A 21,447-nucleotide genomic window follows, 5' to 3' on the forward strand; every position below is an offset into this window, starting at 1 on the left:
ATGAGTTTTCATTTCTTTTATTAGAGCTGGTGAGGGGCTGCAGCAGAGGACATGGTGACATACTGCATAAGGAAACATTTTCTTTCTTTGTGTTATGACTGCATTATGGCCTTTGGCAAAGCTCAACTAACGTAGACCTCAGAGCATCTTTATCACATTGATCTGTGTTTCTTCTTTGCATACACTCAGCTGCCTCAGAGGGAAATTCCTTATCACATCCTTATCATAACAACTTTAATTTTAATGTGAATAATGCAATTATATTTTAAGTTTCTGAAATATGACATCTATAGAGATAGAGGCCTTCCTTAGCCTTTAGTTAAGCTGTGAACACGAGGCAGTTCCTTATTKTGAGCCAGCCTAGAATTTGCCACAGTCCTTGAGACATCAGTCGCGAGTGCACAGACCTGGCCGTACCATCCATCTTCAGAAAGTCAGACATTAGCTGGTAAAGGGAACATCCTGATGGGATCCTTTGCAGCAGCAGAATTTGAGGGTCTGCTGGGATGTCCAAGGCTTGTGTGGGTCACAGCCAGCGCGTGGAACTCATTCGTCATCCAGCAAACCATCCCCTTTGAACTTGGTATCCGGAGAGACAAATGTCACAACGACACAAATCTCTAATCACACATAAAARTATCCCTGAGTGATCACTATTTTTTAAAAAATTGCTTCTGTGCTGACATAAACCACAAGGACCTTCCTCATGCAAACCTTCCTGGAGARCAACAAAATGGATGTTTAGGGAGCCCCATAATTAGGCCTGGCCTGCACTTCTGTCGTGCTTTGCCCCATCTTCACATCTCTCCCCAAGTACAGAAGAAGGTGATTGAATTAGACTGAACAACTATAATATGAGAAAAAATATATATATACATTGGCTATTACAATGCTTTCCACTAAACTATGGTCCACAACCTGGTGTCTTCATGTAAGTTGAGGAAACATGTCTTTATGTACTACCCTGCTGGCTTTAATGGGAATTCCCATGAAGCAATAAACTCAGAGTGGACAAGGTTTTCAAAACAGATTTCAAGCAAGTTGCATCCTCCACTCAATTTTAAACACAAACTCAGGAACCAAAAACATTTTTCTTAAAGCTATTTCCATTATTTACATTGAATATTGCTCATAYCTATACTATGTATGATTAAACTGATAGTATGAGTGAAAATTAATAATGATAGTCCAACATTTGGAATGAGACAGTGGAAACATTCCAAGAAAGAACCAAAATATTAACAGAAGAGGAAAAGCAAAAGTCTTGTTAGTCAGATGCTGCTGCTGCTACGAACACTCCCATGTGTTACACAAGCTGTRCTCAGCCTAGATCATATGGTTGCTATCTGATGGATACAACAAAAACAGTCACTTGTTTAATTCTGTTCTGGTCTAAGTTAGGGAAAAGCAGTCAGATTTAGCTAGAGGAATGCAAAAGCCTAAGTGCTTGAAAACAGGCACCCACATCCATGRGCAGGTACCTAAATAATAAAAAAGAAAAGACTTGCAGTGGTGCCGAGTGTTTTGCTGTCCTACACCCTGTGCTTGGGAGCGTCCAGCCCTTTCCACTTCAGGATGGAAAAGCAGACTCTGTTTGGAGTCTATCTGCTGCGATATGCTCCTATGTGGAGGAACTGGGTCTGTAAACCTCTCAAGTTGCAATTTAATTAGCCCATAAAGAAAAATTAGGAACAAGAGGTACCCAAATTTTAACTCCCAGGACATAGTCAAGCAGCTGTTTTCAACCTAGTTAGTTTTGGACTGACTTGTTTTGGTTTTTTTGGTTGCAAAACAAGATGTTTTTAAGTATTCACTTTTTCATAATCTTCTCACCTCCTTCACAATATCTTCTTGAGAGCTACATTTCATTTCTGCAGGTCTCTCCTGCAGAAGAGAGCAGACAGTCCACGTTGAGGGTTTTCTAAGGCTACACTTGCAGTTACTTGCACCTGGCTATTTGTTTGATCCTGGCCATCAGCTCAAACACAGAACTGCTTCTAAGCTCCTGTCCTTGGAACTTGTCCCCTGCAGTGCAGGGGACAGTATTCTTTTCGGAAGGGACAAGGCAGAAGAGGACATAAGTGATAGGAAGCAGGCCCGTGAAACCCCATTAAGAAGAGACATCCGAGATGCTCACGTGCTTACCAGGGGCTTCTCCAGCAACTCTCTTTCCTGTTTCCAGTGGTTTGCTGAGGTCCTCAGRGTTGACAGCAGGGACTCGGAATGGGGAGGCTTTCCCTTCAGGATTCTTCAGTATCAGGAGGATCTGGAAAGAACAGAAGACACTTGCAGCTGCAAATATAGTTTGACATTTGCCACGTGTTTGTGAGTGCCCTGCAAGAGTGGTCTAGAGCTTGTCCTCATGTGTTCTCCTTAATGTTTTTAATATTGAAATTCTGTACTTTGTGAAAGTCTTCAGGGCCTTACAAAGTCTTCAGGGTGTTTTGATTCAGTCCTGTTCCCTGTACAGGGAGTTGTCTGACCTCCTTTAATTGCTCGGCTCAGCATTGGAAGAACCTCTGGGAAAGGACAGGCACAAAAAGCTCCACAACYCCCCAGCACCTGGGGATTTCATTCCTGGCAGTTGCTGAGTTTTGCAAGACCTGACAGGAAGAAATTTGGGCTGTTCTTCCCTAAAGCACATTTGGATATAGATGATTCTGATAAAAATCATGGAATCAAAATTGGCTACTACTTTGTCACACATTGGATATTTTTGTAATGMCAGTCTTCATAAGACAGCTGTCAAAAATATTTCTGAATGCAAGAAAACCAGCCCTCCTTAGACCAAATGCAAAACCAAACAACAACAAAACCCCACAAACCAGCACTCCATGCCTGTTTGCTGTGGAGGGATAAATGTGTATCCTCACGCTGCAGCCAGGGCATCCGGAGCGAGCGGTTCCTCCTGCTGCATGGAGCATTGCCGGTGCCTCTCCTGTCGCCCGGATTCAGTCCCGGCAGGAAGAGGCTCCTTTCCCTGCTGCAGACGAGTGTGAAAGCCCATCTGGCGCCATCTGGCTKCCAAGAGCCAAGCAATGTACACAGTGATCCGTCTATATGTCATTTCAGAGATGTGTCKTCTTCTTGCTCACGACAGCAACATTACAAGTAAAATCTCAGGCCAACAATCTCCGTTGCTGATTTATCAGCACAGAAACCCAGACACTTCACATCAGCCAGCACGAACGCTCTGGTCTCCCTCGTGGTTAAAGGAGGAGGAGAAAGAAGGTTTTGCTGCTGCAGGTGGGCAGGCACGTAGAACAGCAGCAACCCAGGTGAGGYGACCTGGTGAAGCCCTGATCCTGCCAACACACAGGCAGCAAAAGAGCACCCTGGAACGGCGTGAGGAGAAGGGGCATTGCAGGGACCTGCATTGGCAGCTCCCGTCTCTGTGGYGCTGAACGGGCACCTCTCCTTGTGCTCCTTCCTGTTCTTCAGCAGCGAGTCTGGAGACAGCTCCTGCTTCACCCTTGTCCTTTCCCATGTGGAATGGGACAGGCCAACTGAGGTAGGAAGCAACCTGCCTTGCAGCCAGCACCAGCTCCCACCCCTGCCCCAGATCCCCACCTGTAGCTGATCCGGRATGGCAAAGGAGTCAGGATTTCCAGCTCCTGCTCTATGGACAAAGCCCATTCTGGGGGTTGCTTGGACAGGGGGATCTGTGCCTCARCCTGCAGCAGCCACGTGGGCAGTGTGTGCTCGTGCCCGGGCACCAGCATGCACAGGATGTGTTTGCTGATGCCCTTGAAAAGCAAAGAGAAGGAGAGAGGTGGATGGTGAGAAGCCAAYCTGTCAGGAAAGGTGTGAGTCCACAGGCTAAGGACACGGGTTAGCAAGTATGGGAAGCATGTTGACAGGAGACTAGGAARGGCAGTTCTGAACAAGGCAAGATCCAAGGCCAAAACTCGGCAGGACTGAGGCTGCATTAATCCAAGAAGGATTAGACCAGTTCCTGTCTGTCTGCCCCTAACAAAAAGCCCTATGCCAAGAGCAGGCCAAATCCCACCACATAGAGGARACCCTCCCGCTAGGGTTTTGCAACCCTTCGTTATACTGACAACCCCCTGGGCGTTTAACCTCTTGGCCATCCTTGAGGAACGGCTCCTCCACCTTCTCATCATCCAGGAGAACAGACTGTTCAGCAGTGGCAGCATGAACATGGGACATTCYGGAAGCACTCATCTTTACAAGATGGACCTACTGCAGCAAAAGTTAGGGGATAAGGCAGGCAGGTAGCATCACTTTTACTTAGCATTGATTCAAAGCAAGTTTGCTGCAGGTAACATGGCCAATTCTCTTTCAAATAGCAATCACACATGTGGTAGGTTGAAGGAAAACATGTGCAGTGAAAAAGGAGATGAGTTTTCATTGTGCCCAGGCCCATCTACTCACCCCCACGTMCTGTGACATTGTTTAAGCAAAACTCACTTCTACCAAAAAGACAGTGCCAAGGAACATTTTATCATTCCCATCTCTTCCATCAAAACCAATCCAAATTCAGCAGCGACTCACAGCCCTGCCACACTGACGTCAGTGGGGAATTTGGCTTATTACGTGTAATAACCTGGCTTCCAACTAAAATCTGCTATTTCACTGAAGGTGTTTTCACCTGGGTGCTCTGGTAATTGTGGCTTGGTGTCCGACTTGCACAATTCTAGATGACTCTGAGCCCAAGAAGGCCAATGAGTCATGAATGCTGCAAAGACACATAGGAAATGAAAGTAGATTGCAGCTTTGGCCCTCAGTTGGCAATTTTGGCCCTCAAATTTTTGTCTGCAGATGTTATCGTGCTACAAAGAAACCTCACATCCCCAAACAAATGATAGTTACCATTCTCCACAGAGAAAAAAGTATTTGGAAATGCAGTACTGCACAAACTGGAATATTTTTGCTTCTGCTGAGGAATACTGTAGTGCTTATATATAAATATATATTTATGTTTTTTWTTGTGGGAACAAAAAAAATAAGCTAATGGCAAGAAAAAAGAAAACAGGAAGTGTTATCTTTAACATGCACTGCTTACTGATGCTGTTACGACACCTGGACCTTTCTTTCCCTGCTATCCCACTCTGCCTTTTCCATGTTACATCAAGCTTTGGGTTATCTTTCATTTTAGCTTGGAATATCACTTTATCTCCTAAAATTCAAGAAGAAGTATTGGAACAAATGAATGAATGAATGAAATGGAATCAGAGGCTATTAAGGACTTTTTCTATTTAGAATTTTTAAAAGTACAGTTTCTTTCCCTGTCTGCTTTTATAGAGGAAATATTAACCTTACTTTATTTACTTAACTGTACTTACTGCCACTTTTATTCCAGAGTGATACCCATATGAYACCCAAAAGGAAGTAAATTTGTTCATTACAAGTCTCTGCACACCATAAAGAAGGATTTGTGATTTTTAATGCTATATAATGAAGACTCATATGATCTTTATGTCACATAGGAAAGCCCYCAGATCTCTCCATATGGAAGAGCTTACACATGATGGGAGAGTGTATTTACTAATGCATTAAAGGTCATATTATTCTGGCTTCAGTCAAATCATTCGATCAGGAGTTTTGCATAAGCAGGGACTGCTATATTTGGATCAGTAAGTTCAGTAAGTACTGCTATCCAGCAGCTAAAATGAACAGCAGCTTTCCTATTGATTTTGACTGGTACAAGACAAATCTCTAAAAACAGAAAGGCCAGATACAGGTGTCTGGCATTTGCGCCCACTTCTATCTCTCACTATTCCAGCTGTGGAAGGTGGCAGGCTGCATTCACTTGCCTGGGGCGGGTGAATATGGCTAGATGCAYTTGCAAAAGGAGCCAGCTTTGGCTTTCACCAGACACGGTCTTTCTCACCCTCTGGTGCTGTGGCCGGATGAGTCTTCTCCGCAAAATCTGCCTGGGAGGCTTCCTTCAGCCAGGTCTTCAAAGGAGCCTGTCACCACACCAAGCGACTCCAGGATGGCAGATTTTCCAGAACCAACTTCTGCTGGGGAAAGAAGACAGACATGTTAGTCTAGCAGTACTAGTGCTTTTTTACTGGGAAAAGAGGGGATGTAAAAATAAGCCCCGAAACATCCATAGTTATACAAAGAATTATCACCCTGATGAATTAAAATCCTGGGACAAGGTTTGTGCAGCAGGTGGAGTGCTATCTACCCACAGAAACTGTAGATCAATTCTTCTTTCCAGTCTTCCTGCAGGACTCTATACAAGGACAAGTAATTTTCTGCCTCTACACCTCAGTGTTATCACCTATCTATATGATGGGAAAACTGGGCAGTCTTGCTGCACGAGGGTCTGCAGGCTGCTTTCATGATATAATGTAGGAGTTTATTCAAAAAAGGTCTCAAAACCACATGCATCAAAAGTACAATCAAGATTGACTCCACTCTGTACAAAGTTGCTGAGTCCTGCCTATGCCCTGGGGGGTTCAAGACAAGCTTCTCATCCCCATATCAGTCAGGAAAAGTTTTACACAGGAAAGCCCTACCTTCTTTTGGTCCCACTTGTGTTCTAGTCACCCCAAAACAAAGCASTGGACGTCAAGAACAGGAATGCTACTTGCCTTGACAACTTGGGTGGATTGAAGGACACATTGTATTTGGGGGCTGGAGACTTTGGTGGAGCGCTGCATCTCGAACCCAGTTTGTGGGCACCGTGGGCGCTGTCGTGGCCCGGCAGAGCTCTGGGCAGAGCAGCAGCTCCCATGTTTGCCTGAGGCGCACGGGCGACCTGCTGGGCTCCCCTCTCCAACCCGCTGTCATCTCCCGCTTTGGGCTGGCAATTCCATGTGCATCAGGATAAGGCAGATGAGCAAAGGCTTGTGGAGTGTTTCACAAGGTCGTGTTTATCACTTTATGAATCCATATAACTGAGCAAAATGTTTTAACTGTTATTTCAAGAGACTCCACAGCAATCTATTTTCTACCTAAATGAGCAACATTTATTTTCTTCTTGAAAACTAGCTCCTGAGTTCACGTCAAACACTATTTTTCCAACCAGACTGATGAATAAGGAGCTGGCCCTGAACACTCACTTCTCACAGCTCCATGCAAACATCTCACTAGAATCAAGGCATTTCTCTGTGGTTAACAGAAAACCATGACCATTTCACATCAGGAAAGTCAACAGAAACTGCAATAATGTCTTGGATTATATCCGCTTATTCATTTAATTGTGCTTTTCCTTAACTAAGGGCTCCAGCAGGTGCATGACACAGTGGGACTGGAGACAGCCTGAGACAGAACCAGAGGACAACTCCATCCCAGCTGTACCAAGTGCTCAAGTGAAAACACCTGCAAAATGCTTCTTTACTCCCCAGCTCTGCTGCCCAGTCCTCTGCAATGCTTTGGGACTTAATTCTCAGATCTTTCAAATCCTAAGCAGCTCACAGTGACAAGGCTTAGAAACCCACCCACCATTCTAACAGTTCCTCCTTTCACCTTAAAACTGGAATCTTCTTTGTTCCTATTTCCTTTACATGATCAAAATCTTAATTCTTGGTCACAAATTTTCTGAACAGGAAAAGGTTACAGACGCACGTCCAAAAGCCTGTGCCACCCAAGAACTAGGAATGACCATTAAGTTTTTTTGTTTGTTTGTTTGTCTGTCATATGTTGTGCTATTACCTTTTGTTATCCTTCAGTCTGGTTACCTTCCAGACAGCAAGCAAAAACAGCAGGATAAGCTGACATGGGAAAAGAAAGTTATCAGTATCCGAGAGCCACCTTCCATACRACCTAGTTACAGCCACAGAACACAAAGTATGGGGATAACAGGCAGTATTTGCTTATATCTATTTTACATTTTCTTGCAGATGCTAAGGTTGTGGTCAATTCCTGCTATGAGAGAAGAGCTTTCAGACCATTACTGACCCTTCCATGTCCCTCAGCTGATATGAAGTCCTCTAGATTGTTGCAGGCTCAGGAAGATGCTTAGGTCCTGCCACACAGGACAAACGGGGCTTTGAGTAGTGCCAACTTTAAACACACACTGGCCTCTTGTGGGCTACAGAGTTACATCCATTAAAGTGACTTCAGCAGCTTCTCTTCCTGGAATAACAGGATGATAAAACCTCAAGCATGAGGATAAAAGGACAAACCTTCGGTACGTTAAAGGGATGCCTTCTTTAATTAAAGCAAACAATGAATCCTCTCAAACCTCACTTTTTTTAAGTGCTAGTTCCTTTTATAAAGGTTTTATGTCATGCTTTCGCAAAACTCTCACCAAAGATAGACTATTAAACAATTTACCAGACTTTTTTTTTTCATTTAAAAATAACAACAACAACAACCACAAAGTACTAGGGTCAGGTTTCAAACATTTGAGCATTCAACAAATCCTGTTTTGCTGCTCAAGTCAGTCCTTGGTGATCATTTCTCACCTCTCTTAAATGACTTTGGTTTTGTTTATTTAATAAATTCAATAGGCAGCAGTTTCAACCACTTCCAGGTCCCACCATATCATACAGATACTGAAACATGGACAGGGATCTCTGGAAAGTCAGCCCATAATAGCAGCTACTGAGAGAATTACTTTAATCGGGGCTTTCACTCTCTGTAGAAAGTCTGTCACTCTTCTTCAGATGGTGTTTTTTTCTGATAGACTAAGAGAGCCCTTGAGAGAAAAATGGATTAGAKACCCTAGTCTGTGTATTTAGCAATCTTAAATCACTGATACAAGTGCAACAGCACTAAAACAGTACAGGGGACCATCTTACAAGCATTTAGATCTACGCATTTTGAAGGACACTAACTCCTTTGCTTGTGATCAGTGCCAAACTAGCAGAGGGAAACTGCTTCTGAGACGGTGGTGATTTTAAYGTTTTGAAGTATAGTATTGCCCTGCGTTTAAAATTGTTTCCAGCTAGGGTCAGGGAGGAAAAGATGTGCTCCTAAAACCTGCCAGCTCCCCAAGCAAACCACATATTTCTAAGACTGCCTGTCTGCAAGTAGTGTGTTCCCTCCACTGTATGTGTGGCAGGTAAATGCTGGGAACCAAGATCCTGGTTAGTTCTTTCTTGAACTCTTGAGCCTTCCCAATAAAGTCATCTCAGGTTCATTATATGCTCATCTACCCAGAGAGAGGAATTTCATCCTCTGGGAAACAACTGTGTTGCAGATATTAACGCTGTAGTCTCTGGTACAAAGAGGCCTGAGCAGGGATGTGGAGAGGGTTGGTAACATGTGCTAGGATTTTTTTTTTCTTTTCTTAAAATGAAGCAAGTCCCTTGTAAAGAGAGGTGCTGGGAAGATGCACAGTATAGATTTTTCCTAGTTAGTTCAGCTTCAAACCTACTGAAAAGCAGAAGCAGCAGCTCYACTCATCTCAAGTGCTTCTGCACAGGTAGGGCTCCTTTCTGCTAATCCTAACACACTTCTTAAGACTTCCTCTGCAGTCAGGAGTGGTCAGAACAGCCCATCTCATGTCCTTCAGACCTTAAATTCTGGAAAAAGAAACCAAAGAGAGAGAAATATGTTAATTATATTAATTACAGTAAGAGCAAAGAGCAAATAGGAGGATTATCTTCAACTTCATTGTCTCTACTAGACAAAGTAAACACTTCAAGAAGCATTTGGATGTTTTGTTCCAGACTAAGTGGTATGTTCTTGTCTGGTGTGAGGCAGTGGCAGTTTAGCTCTTGTAGCCACACAGTGCAACTAGGCTGATACTTGCTTTGGATGAGCGAGTGATGCAAAGCAGCTTCAAGTCAGAGACTGCTCTCTCAGGACAGTCTATATTYGGAAAATATATTTGGGAGTGGGCGACAAGCTCGATTCCCTTCATCTATATAAAACATTCACTCCTATGCAAGTCAGTGATGGAATGCCAATTAATACCTGCTAAGGATCTTGCAAGGACCTCAAAAGCAGTATTTCAGATACCTTCATATCTTGCTTATCAGAGGGCAACTCTCCTCTAGGAAGCCTTCTTACAGAGGAGGCAACTTACACATTCACCTTCTCCCCTACGTGTGCATGCCTACCCATCATCAACAAATATTCTTTATTAGATACACAGCCAACTCAGACAGAACAAGTCATTTTATTCACTGACTCAGGTTTGACACTGAAGGGCACAGAACAGGTGAAAATACTATTTTTAGGGAGTCCCATTTACAGTATTATTCAGAACACTGGTGGTGTTTTGGCTCTTTTTAAAGGGTGCTGAGAAGAGCATTACCTCTCTGAGAGAATCTGGAGCAATGGGGACAAGGCAGCTAGCAAGGTTTACATAAAACTAACAGTCATGTTATGCTCAAAAGCTTAAGTTTATTGCTCTATTTAATGACTACCGCCAGTATTTTTAAAAAGAATGCCAGTTCTTCCTGCTAGCTTCTCACTGAAGGAAATATTTTAAATACAGCAATAAAATCAAGTGGTTTAAATATAACACATTTTGCCACACATTCATGCAAATCCTGCCGACAGGATTTTTTTTTTTTAAACAGATTCATGGATACAGAATAAACACAAAAGGTATGTACTGAAATGCTGGGAAGCTTTCCCCACAGTGACCAAGTTGTAGATACAACATTTCTAGCCCTACCCTGCGTCTCCTGAAGGCAAAGGCAAACCCTCAGTGCAAGCAGGATCAGTCCTTGCTGTTCCACGTGCTGTTTTACCCCCTCCTGATTAGCAATTGCAATAAATTCTCCATCTCCTGCACTAATAAAAGTGGTGGGTGTGGATTATTACTACAAAAAAGAGAGAAGTAAAAATATTTTTAGTAGATCATTATGGTTTCTATTCATGGAACACTCATCTTTTCTTGTTAAAGCTTCTGTATACCCCTCTCTTTGCTCAATAAAGAATTAAAACATGTGCTTACCTCTAAGGATTAGATATAAATTTCAGTCTTCAGCCAGACTGAGGTCTAAAAAGAAAAGCAGGAGCAGCAGTCTGTATTATCTAAAAGGAAATACTGTTGCCCAGACAAGCGATTAGAAGGTGCTAATGATTGTCTAAATTTGGTTTGAGGGCARATTTATTAAAAAGCAGTCAACACACTCAGGATGAGATTTTCCTAAAGCTGCCTACAGGATTTACATTTCTAGTCTCATTAATTTTAATGTGCACTGGGCATGCAGTCAGCCTCAAAGCTTTGAAACGAGTTCAAATTCAGCACAAACCATCTTACCACTGCACTTTCAATAAAGGTGAAATCAAGTCAAATTTTCTCACCTGATTTCAAACTTGAAATTTCAGAAGGAAAAGGAGTATTAGAATTGTGGTCTATGTAAAAATGGACGCAGTCTGAGACTGCAAAATACTAACAAATAAAAGATAAAGCACAAAGAGTTTATGTTCACATTAACTTCTACTAAGCGCAGATTCACCCAAGGTTTTATCATTTTGGGATACGTTGCTGGTAGGAATTGCAGGTGAGAATTTGACTCATGTCAGTGAAATAATTCTTTCCTTTTAGTTCTGGTAATCCCGGGGGTGASTTTTTTAAAAACAAACAAAAATCCCAAACAAGCAAACATGAGGTGTGAAATTTCACTTCAACGTGTATCTACTTGAATCTTTCAACGCAAAGGCTCCAAAGGTTTACGATACACACAGTATTCGGTAATCTTATATGTAAAAACAGAGGCAAAAAGTTACTTTCAAGCTTAGTCAACATACGGTACATATTTCAGCATGACAATTCAAAAAGTTTCACACTGTTTTTGGATATATTAGCAATTATCTTTTAAAAACAGCAAACTGAAGACAGTGGGTTGCTTTTTCTTTTTGGATTTTGTAACAAATGAAGCTACTGTTCTTATTTACAGTTTAATAAGCCTTTTTTGGTGAAGTTTGTGTCCTGTCACAAGTGTTTAAGACAAGGCATACCTCAGCTCTTAAATGTCAATGCAAACAAGAGCATAAAAGCAATATCAAAGTAAAATAATCTCTCTYGCTCTCTCTCCAGCTAAGACAGCCAGGTTACCACATATCTCTTATCAGATCTGAAATAGATATGAATGCAGTCAAAAGTTGTCTTGACTTTAGGAATATCATGAACAGTTATTCTTCTGCTGCTCTAGAAAGCTGTTTTCCATACAAGCTCATGACATGATGGACAAATTGATACTGCTCACAAGTCTGGATCATTCCTCCCCTGAAAAGGAAAGAAAAAAAAACGGGAGGGAGACAGCAGCCTTATTACATGCAGGTCACAYCTAGCAGATGGCACAGCTAACATGAAACTGGGGTTACACATGGGAGGTTTGCTCTGAAGCCCTGAGGAATGGGGGGAGAAGCACCCACTGATGGCAGCAACCTTGAGCTCCCCTCAGGAAGTCTCAGCTCCCCAGGGGACAGAAGGTGTCAGAACAGCAATGGGCTTTACCTTCATCTTCCCTAGCAGAGGCCTCAAGCCATTGAGGACCCCCCAACACACACTGTTTGCATTTGTGCTATGGGGGCCTATACTCTAAGCACTGCCTAAGCACCAWGAACAGGTCCCCACCACAAAGCTCTGTGCAGACCAATGGGACAATGAAGAGGTGAAGCAGTTTCTCCAACATCCTCTCTAAGGGCCCACATGCAGCACTCTAAGGCTAGGCCAGCCCTGGGGACCGATGCTCCTGGGCCGCCTCAGGCTGTGCTTTGGCAAGGGCACCAGGAAAGCCAGCAAGACTTTGCAACAGAGGAATCTTAAGAAAGGATAAACCAAGCTGGTAACTAAATGTACTAATCGAAGTGAGGACGGCAGTCAGGATTCCCAGCACAAAAATTCCTGCTTTGGTTTAGCTTTCCTTTCAGCGCTTGCCCTTCTCTTTAATACTGCAAACCTGAAAGTAAATGCAAGCAAAGGCTGAAACGTAACTTGCTTTTCCATGCATCATTACCCTACATATTTCTGTCCTTGCCTACGTGTGCCAGCTTCACAAGTGTGGGTCGCCCAGTTACCAGAGCAGTAGGGGCAGATGAGGACCTGGACAGCCTCCTCCTTCAGCCTCTTGCACTTATTTTGTCATAGGGTTCCCTGAAATACTTTCTTCCAGGCAAAGGGAAGGGCAGGGACCCGTGACAGGCTCCAGGCATTAGGCAGAGGTGGGAAATGCACTGTGATTATTAAGCAGCTCACAACCCAGGCTCRTAGCTACCCGGGTGCCCTGCGTGCCACGATGTGCAGGGAACAGTCATCATCCCCGGCACTTGCTCCCCCTGCAGCACCACGGGCCACGGGGCTATTCGGCAGCTGTAGCAAGAGAAGTGCTAGGGCAGCCATCGAGTCCCAGACACATGCAGAAAATGATTTTCCCTTTTATCTGGCTCCCTGCTTGGTGAGGCTTCCTCCCTTCCCACATACATGCGTGCACACCATGACACATTTGCTGTCCAGGCTTTGGCACGGAAGAGAAGAATTAAGAGTTTCACTCGTGTTTGCCACAGAAACCTTTCAAATGTGAGTTACGCTGTGGGAAATGGCAGCAAACGTGTCGCAGCAGCATGGGAAGGACACAGAAACGATCAGTTTCTCTCCTGAGTCACAACAGGTTATTTTAGGACCAAGCGTAGGCCACTAGTTGTGAGCCCAAAGCACAGCTTTTTGCAAGTGATTTAGGAGGGTGTGAAGGGAGAAAAACATTTGTCCTTTCAGCCCCTCAGCAACCTGAAAGGTGTCAGCCCCTCTACTGCTGTGCATGCAGGCGAGGGACCTGCTCTGGTCCATATCCAGCCCTATTTCCCCAAGTCCCTGGGGACGAGGCTTCCCCACACTCCCTATGTTTTGCCTAGCCAGCTCCACCAGCCAGGAGTGGGAAGGAGGCAGAGAGGATCTTCCTTCTTGCAGTTGCTTAGTTGCTCAGTCTCATCCCCACATGCTGCTCCTGGAGTCACTCAGAGATTTTGTGGGAGTTTAGTGGGAAGGACAGTGGATGGCAGCACCACTTCCAAGAGACTGCAAGTCCTGCTCTTTTCCTCCACTCCTTAAAGGAAATATTCTCTCTCATCACAAGGATGGTGTTGGACTGCTTTCCCTCCTGTGACTACRTTCTCCCTAAACGTCTCTAAATCTAAATGACTTTTCCTACCCCATCCCAACCCTGAGAAACACACGGCAACAAGAGGGACCCCTGCAAACTTCCTTCCCCTCTGTGGTATCCTTGGCTGTGATCTCCTTTCTCCTCCCTCTGCAAACGACTCCCAGTGCATCTCTCCCTGCAAGGCTAGTATATTTAATTGGACTTCTCTACTCTGCACTCCTGCAAGTGGGTTTCTTCATTTGTATGGCTATTTGCCTGCATTTACTCACAGACACAAAACATTGCAGATCCAGCCAGCTTCATTAGGCCATGAAGAAGCAGCGCTCCCTATTCATATCCTGGTTTTCTTATTTCTCAAGAAACCTTTCCTGGTCTGGCTTGAAATCCCCTGAAAGAGCCAGACCTCCAAGCCTCCTGCAGGTCCCTGTCTATCAGAGCCTCAGCAGGGCAGCAAGCATTTCATTTGCTGCCTCCCACTGAGCATAATTGCTCCTCTGAAATCAAGTTCAGTGTGGGGTTGAGGTTCCCCCTCAGAAAAATCTCTGGTATGTTTTTCATGACATCTCTTCCTCTGACTACATTTATCATTATCATTACAGAGAGCACTGAGACATGTTTTGATGGCACTTGAAACCAGTGGGAGAGGAAAAATAACATCTCTGGTGCAAAATTCATGCCTGTTTACTTCATAATCAAATTCAGGGTGGTGTACTAAGAAATTCAATGGAAACTATTGAATGTCTGGAGCCCTCTGCATCTCTTCCTATGTTTGCAAACACTTCAGCTCATGCATGTCCTTGTCCTCCCCATCCCTGCACGGCTGCAGGCAGCCAGCAGCGCCCACAGCTCCAGCAAGGGCAGGTCTCCCAACCCCTCCTGAGAGCCACGTGCTGATGCACGGCTCTGAGTCTGACTGCAGCCCACCCTCTGATCCTGGGCTTCTGGATAAAGACAGGGACAATTACAGAGCTGTCCCTTACTACACTCAAGCATTTACAGCTGTGCAGATTTTCTTGTCAACTATGGACCGAGATCACTTGCTAGGGTTATTGTCTTTGATGTGTTGCTTTCATAAGGTAAGCAAAGCTACAGGTCAGACTAAGAACAGGACAACTTCCTTCCATGAAGATTTTCTCTTGGCCTCCTCATGCCTTTGTTTGGCTCCCTCTTCCCGCTTCTCTTTAGGCGGAGAATAATGTTTTCCTTTTCATTTTTCTGGAAAGGAAGCAGGCTGTCTTACCTGTCTAGCCGTAGCTGGCAGGTTGTTCGCAGTATGTCAACTATGCCCTCGCTCTTCAGCTGTTTACAACAAACACTGGTGGCAATGAAGCAGCCAGTCCTTCCGATGCCTGCACTACGGAGGGGAAGAGAAGAGGCAGGAAAGATGTCAGACTGTTGTGCAGCCTTCTTATCACATGGTAAAAATGATAAGCATYACAGAAAGAACAATCAAACCCCATTATCCCCTTCCTCCCTCCAACCTCTGTCAGATACTGATGGATGCCTGTGAATACAAAGCTGTAAATAGAAAGAAAAATATTCATTTCACTTGGACAAGACAATTAAATGTGAGCCACTCACACCACCTATTGCACATAATAGAAATGAAGCCCCCAGCCTGTTCCTGCTCTCTTGTGGAACTGATTCTTTTAATATAAACAATAAAGTAGTGGTTTTTTTTGTGGGACTCAGTTTGAGAGCAATCCTTGCCCTTTGATTTTTGACCATAATAGCTTCTTTAAAAGCTATTTTTATTCGTAAGTACTGTAAAAGTAATCTCACTTAAATAATTAGGGCAAGCACCAGCATGTATATGTGATACAATTTGCTCAGACCCACAACCTCATAACTTYCTGATCTAGTAGAACACACTAATTCACTATTAAAGGCATTTCTTCTGCTTTCCTGAACACTTTTTTACCTAACCTATTCCTTGTTCAATGACCAGAATTGATTTTGCTCTTAAAAATAGTGCTATCAAAACTGTGAATTCTTCTTACCACCTAATAAAGAACTAGCAGCAAAAGCTGACAGTCCTTTTCATGTGTTAAATAGTTAAATGAACATCCTCAGGAATAATTACCTGACACAACTGCAAGAAATCCTGCTTCTGTTTAAACTGCACTGAAGTCGTAACACAAAAACACCAGCAACAAACGTGCAAGCCACAACAGGAGAGTCGTAGGGAGCTGCTATCCAGGTTCCAACAGGGGCTCTCCGACTGCACAAACAGGTCTTTGACTCCATATTTGTGCTGTTTAGGACAACTACTTCAGCAACAGCTACAGTGGAACCATTTTTATCTGTAGTACAGAAGGTCCATACCAATGGAAATTGGGGGAATGGTCTTGCTCTGTAAGAACCCATCTCAATCTTCAAGCATTTGCACCGAAGGTACCTAACTGACTTTCGATTTTTGTCCCTGAAACCATCTGCGCCTACTTTGCTGACTTTTTCTGACTATAACTAGCAGTTTTATAACAACATTGAACACCTCAGAGTACTCTTTGCACGCAGAAAAATCAAGACATGATTGCTTGTCTACAAGGTTGGGCAAATCAAGTTACAAAAAAGCATCTCATCTTCCACATGATACTAAATGTGAGCTGACCACAGTACAAGGGAGTATTATACCGATGGTGGGAATGAGCTTCCATTTTTGCAGAAAGCAAATAGCACCTTGCTGCAGACCTAGTTGCAGGTGCTAAGGCATAAAACCATAATCTTCCCAAGACTGCATGAGTGGCACCTTATCCACAGGACCACAGTACAACTGCTACTCTACCTGTAACATGAAGTTGCTCTTAAATATAACTTCATTATAAGACAGGTATTTTTTTCCTTAAAGATGTGTTATCACCAAGAGCCAAAACCACCATAATCATATTCTGCTGAAGGCAACTCATCTCCCACGCGAGTCARAGGGACTACAGTGCTCAACATTACATGTGCCTCGCTAATGGTTCACTGCCCTCACCACTTAGTGCTAGTCAGTTAATGAATGTTAACTTAGTTAACGAGCATCATACAAACATTTTATTACCAGTCAACATGTTTGCTTACAGATAGTCAATAAGGATGTTTGAGAGCACAGGATTACCAGARTGCCTCTAAAACATTCCCATTGTATAACACTACACCATTCATTTTAGTGTTTGCCTAACTGTCAACTGACTTCTCCTGGAAAATATTAGAGAGACCTCAGTCAAACTCTTTATACAACTTCTGTGTTCAGTTAACTTTGCATCCTTATGTTAATTGCAACACTCCTTGGTAGCAGAAAATTACCTTCTCTAAAATTTAAAAACAACAACAACATTTCACAAGTAGTTGGAGACATCTCTGGCATTGCTCATTACTCATTGCTTATTGTTGCTGTCATTGATCAYGACAGTATTTGCAGCCTGCCACTGTTTGCAAAGAAGCTCCGGAAAATCAGATATATTTATTTACCTGCAGTGAACAATCACTGGGGCATTTTTCTCTTCTGCATCCTGCATGGCCTCTTCCACTTCCAGTACTAACTGCAACAGAGGGGGAGCTTGATCTGGTGTTTTCTGGTCTGGCCAAGATGTGTACCAGTAATGTTTCAGGTTTCTGACTTCTTCACCTTTCTGCAATCCAATTAGATAGACAGCTTAGACAAACATACAAAATTTTCAAAAGACTTCTGGTTATAAAGTAATAATGAAAGCTGGCCTTTTCTCTGAGAATGATATGAGTAAGCTAATGCTAAAGTACCAGACAACAAGCTGCACAACACAGAAATCTGGACATCAGCACCGCGCATCTCTGTAAACTGCCTTAAAATAAATGAATAAAATCACAAAACCCCACTAAAACTCTTCCGCTCTTCTAGTGCCAAAAGATGTGTGCAAAACAACTCTAGTCAGTCTGTTCTCTCCCTGACAGATTCATTCAGCAAAGCTAGAGCTCTGCTTGTGACATAATTGCTTCCATAATGTTTTTGACAGACAGAGAGCCAGCAGCCATATCTCAGTCTTTGATAGCTAGCCAGCTAGCTAGATGACGGGGAGAGAAGAAAGCTTATTTTTCTGTCTCCTCTGACACACAGATTCACATCAGTTTCTCGCCACTTTTATACTGCTCTTAGACATGGTGAGAAATTCAGCGAGTCTTTGGAAGGTGGGAATTGTATCTGGCTGCAGGCTGGGGCTTCTTGAGACRCACAAATTCTGATTCCCTCCCTGTCTCAGCAAGACTGAATAAAGCAAATGCCCCGTTATAATTTCTGAGCACCAAGTAGCACCGTGTGCTTCTGTGTCCAACATGACATCCATCTGTGATTTATAAAGGTGCCAAATCACAAAACAGAGCTCAGTGAAGTGGCCTTATCCTTCCAGCCATTACATGAGCCAGCTGGCACTGGGTTATACAAATGTCTTCAAAAGGTCCAGGAATATGTTCAGTTTCCACARCCTTCCCTAAACACATGGCTGGCTGAATTTGAGAGGAGGAAAAAAGAGCAACTTTGGCTCTTGCTGAAGAAGCRGGCATAACAATTTTGCAATACTTCTCGATATCTAGACTTCTAAGTTCCTCTGCCTGGGAATCTGTGGCCAGCACTTCCCCTCCTTCCCTTGAACTAGAAATGCTTTTGCAGGGCTTCACTGTGAAGCAGATCAGGAAGCAATCTACTTAAACCCTTGTAAAAAAAAAAATCCCACTGGATTCGTTTTCAGCTGGATCAGTTTAGCCCTTAGGCTTACCTCAGAGTTACACTTGTGCTGGCACAGAAGAGATGGCACAAGGGTAGGAACAAGATGCTGGGCAAAGGGAGATTGCTCTGCATTTAGTCATTGTTCCCCTCATACTGTTTTGAATTGCCTGTTAAAGTGCAGCCACAGGGAGCTTAAGGGTAGTCTAGCTCAGTTTAGGAGGAATGTACCCTGCTACTGCAGTACAGAGCCTCCCCTCAGGTTATTTACCCTGCTGAGATGATGTTCTAGGTTAGGAGAGGAGCTCCAGGCTGTCATAATTAGATGAATAGGACCTAGCTTCCTACAGTGGAGMTAGACCAGGTACTTGCATAAAGATACCCAGTCACTTTTCAATGTGTGACTATGCATGAGACATCAAAGTTATGAATAATAGAGTCATTATGTCAATTTTGAAAATTAGAATTCAAATGTTGTCAATAATACTGAGAGAAAAGCAAAAAGACAAAGGCCATGTGAAGAAAAACATGAATCACTACATAAAGTCACTCATTTGACATAGACAGAAAACAACCAAAATTCTAATTATCAACTCCAGCTGTCTTCACTTCTGTCCTCACGATTACCAGTTTTATACTTCTGCTAAAGGAATCCTGACTTTGGTGATTCTGTTCACTTGCTTTTGATTTTAATAAAACATTCTTTATCAGCGCTTCCTTGATACTGAGAAGGCTTGGGAAGAGGTAAGAGGAAGCAGGATTTAATTGATAGTTTGAAGCCTACCATCACGTATGCTGGAACTAAGAGCATCCGAGACAACAAATCAGTGGCTCAACATTGGCATTTCTTTCTCTTTAGAGAAAGAAAAGAAGCCTTGTCCTTACAAAGCCTTTCCTGAGCATTTTCCAAGATCCTGGGGCTTGCCAAATCCTGTCCCCTGTGTTAAGACCAGTACAACAGCCCATCCTTTAGCATGTGCAGTAGCTGGTGGTGTTTTCAGACATTTCTGATCAGTTTTTCATCTCATTAAAGGAAAAGATGATTCAGTTCATGTTCCTTTTTTCCCTAGTTTTCACTACCATACCTGTTACAATATATACAGTCCAGAACTGCTACCYATCTATTGTTACTACATGACAAACTTGCAGTAGCTTAATGGAGGTTTTATTTATTTGTTTTGGGCTGCTTACTGGGCAACACACCTGGTAAAATGTGCTTCTTCTCTGGATATTATACTGCAATACTAATATTTAAAGCTTGTTCCTTATAATTCCCACCTGAAAATAGGACTGGCTGTTACCTTCCTGAAAAGGATCAGAATGATCCTTCCTCCTGTGAGGGGAGAAAACAGAGGGAAACTGTTTTTCTAATAGGAAATCTGAAAATAAAGAAAATTTCAACCTAAAGCACTAGAGTTAATGTTGCAATTAAGAAATGCAATATGCATTAGCATTAAATGTTGTACTTAACTGTGACTTTTTAAACAATTATGAGGAAACTATTTCAGCAGACATTTCATATGTTTACTGAGGAAATTCTGTTCTGTCATCTTAACTAAAAAAACCTGCCCAGTTCTGGAAGCTGGTTTCACTCCAATAGAATTAAGCTATTATATTTGCTGCTGCACTATACTGTCTCCAGTAGTCTTAAATACAGCCTATTGCAAACCTGTAACACACTTGAAAATCATCTTTACTTCTCATTTGTCAGAGAGCGTGATCTTCTCCTTACAGGATTTCATACGCTGGCTTCCTGCCTATCAACAAATGACTGAAGAACCTTGAAACTGGTTTTATAGAAGAGGTTTTTTTTCCAGCTTGGAAAGAAATTGTGTTATTACACTAAGGCTGAGCTAGCTGTGGTAGGTAAGTGACTTGTAAAGGTTATGTAAATAGATTATTCTTATTAAAATACGTAGCTTAAGATTGCAGAATCTAGTGTTGGAAATGCTTGTAAATAGGACTCTGGTGCTTTCATAAGTAACTTGAGTACTTAATTAAGTCTATGCAGAAATTCTATATTCACAAGATGTCAGAATGGCTACTGGCATCTAGAACCAGCCACCTAGTTGGTTGGAAGGATACTATGCTCAGAAATGTTTGCATAGAGAATGCTGTGRTGAAATTGTTTTYTTGTTTGTTTGTTTTAAAAGGGCATCAACAATTTATCTCTGCTTAGAGCAATCCTCTAAAGCATCTACCATGTCAACTCRGCCAAATTACTCTGAATAAATTGTTGCCTAAATTAGAATGGTTCYTATTAAAAAGCCTTCAGCACAGTGAACAAAAATGGTGTTACCATATTACTGATAAGTGACAAGGAGTGCGGCAGTTCCACTGCTGAGAGAGACTCAGCCAGGCAAGCAGAATTTTGAAGTCAGCCTTTTGCTCCTGTCTCAACTCTCCTACCTCTTGTTAATAGCACAAAGGTCACTACAGGTATAAGAACACTGGCTGGCATACATCAGTCTGACAGCATCTCAGTGATGCTGCTTATAGACAAAAAATACAGTCTAAATGTTTTGTGCAGTCTGCCTGTACTACCTACATACAGTCCCCCAGTAGTGTAAACCAGGCTAACTCCTTTTCTGTGCCAGTGGCGAAGGCAAATACAAGCCTTGGAACTCTGCAGAAGATACCCAGAGCTCAGCAGATTACTAGCGTTATCTTAAGCATGACTCACAAAGACTGGCTAAGAAGCCATCCCTGAGCTAACASATCACTCTAAATGACCAGTCAACACACAAGGCACACAAGAAAATGATTCACTGTTTTTTTTTTTTTTTT

The 21,447-nt window shown here is 42.9% G+C and overlaps 1 protein-coding gene and 1 long non-coding RNA gene across 11 annotated transcripts in view; both read right to left on the reverse strand.

Moving 5' to 3' along the window:
• Nucleotides 1–387: 387 nt before the first annotated feature.
• Nucleotides 388–5,899, reverse strand: LOC112951459. Its single transcript, XR_003250221.1, has 3 exons — nt 5,855–5,899; nt 2,146–2,266; nt 388–579 (listed from the first exon to the last, which is right to left on the reverse strand). It is a non-coding gene; the product is annotated as an uncharacterized LOC112951459 (long non-coding RNA).
• Nucleotides 5,900–10,365: 4,466 nt separating this feature from the next.
• The window catches only part of PTPN5 (protein tyrosine phosphatase, non-receptor type 5), a 65,416-nt gene continuing 54,334 nt past the window's right edge, over nt 10,366–21,447 (reverse strand). For all 10 annotated transcript variants that reach the window (XM_026044141.1, XM_026044143.1, XM_026044140.1 and 7 more), the window contains 3 exons: nt 17,436–17,596; nt 15,223–15,336; nt 10,366–12,109 (listed from right to left, as the gene is read on the reverse strand). In XM_026044141.1, coding sequence (XP_025899926.1) covers nt 12,016–12,109; nt 15,223–15,336; nt 17,436–17,596 — 369 coding nt within the window. In that variant the 3' untranslated portion in view covers nt 10,366–12,015. The remainder of the gene's footprint in view (nt 12,110–15,222; nt 15,337–17,435; nt 17,597–21,447) is intronic.

This window comes from Nothoprocta perdicaria, unplaced genomic scaffold, assembly GCF_003342845.1.
Source record: "Nothoprocta perdicaria isolate Ctin4 unplaced genomic scaffold, notPer1 scaffold_350, whole genome shotgun sequence".
Taxonomy (NCBI): domain Eukaryota; kingdom Metazoa; phylum Chordata; class Aves; order Tinamiformes; family Tinamidae; genus Nothoprocta; species Nothoprocta perdicaria.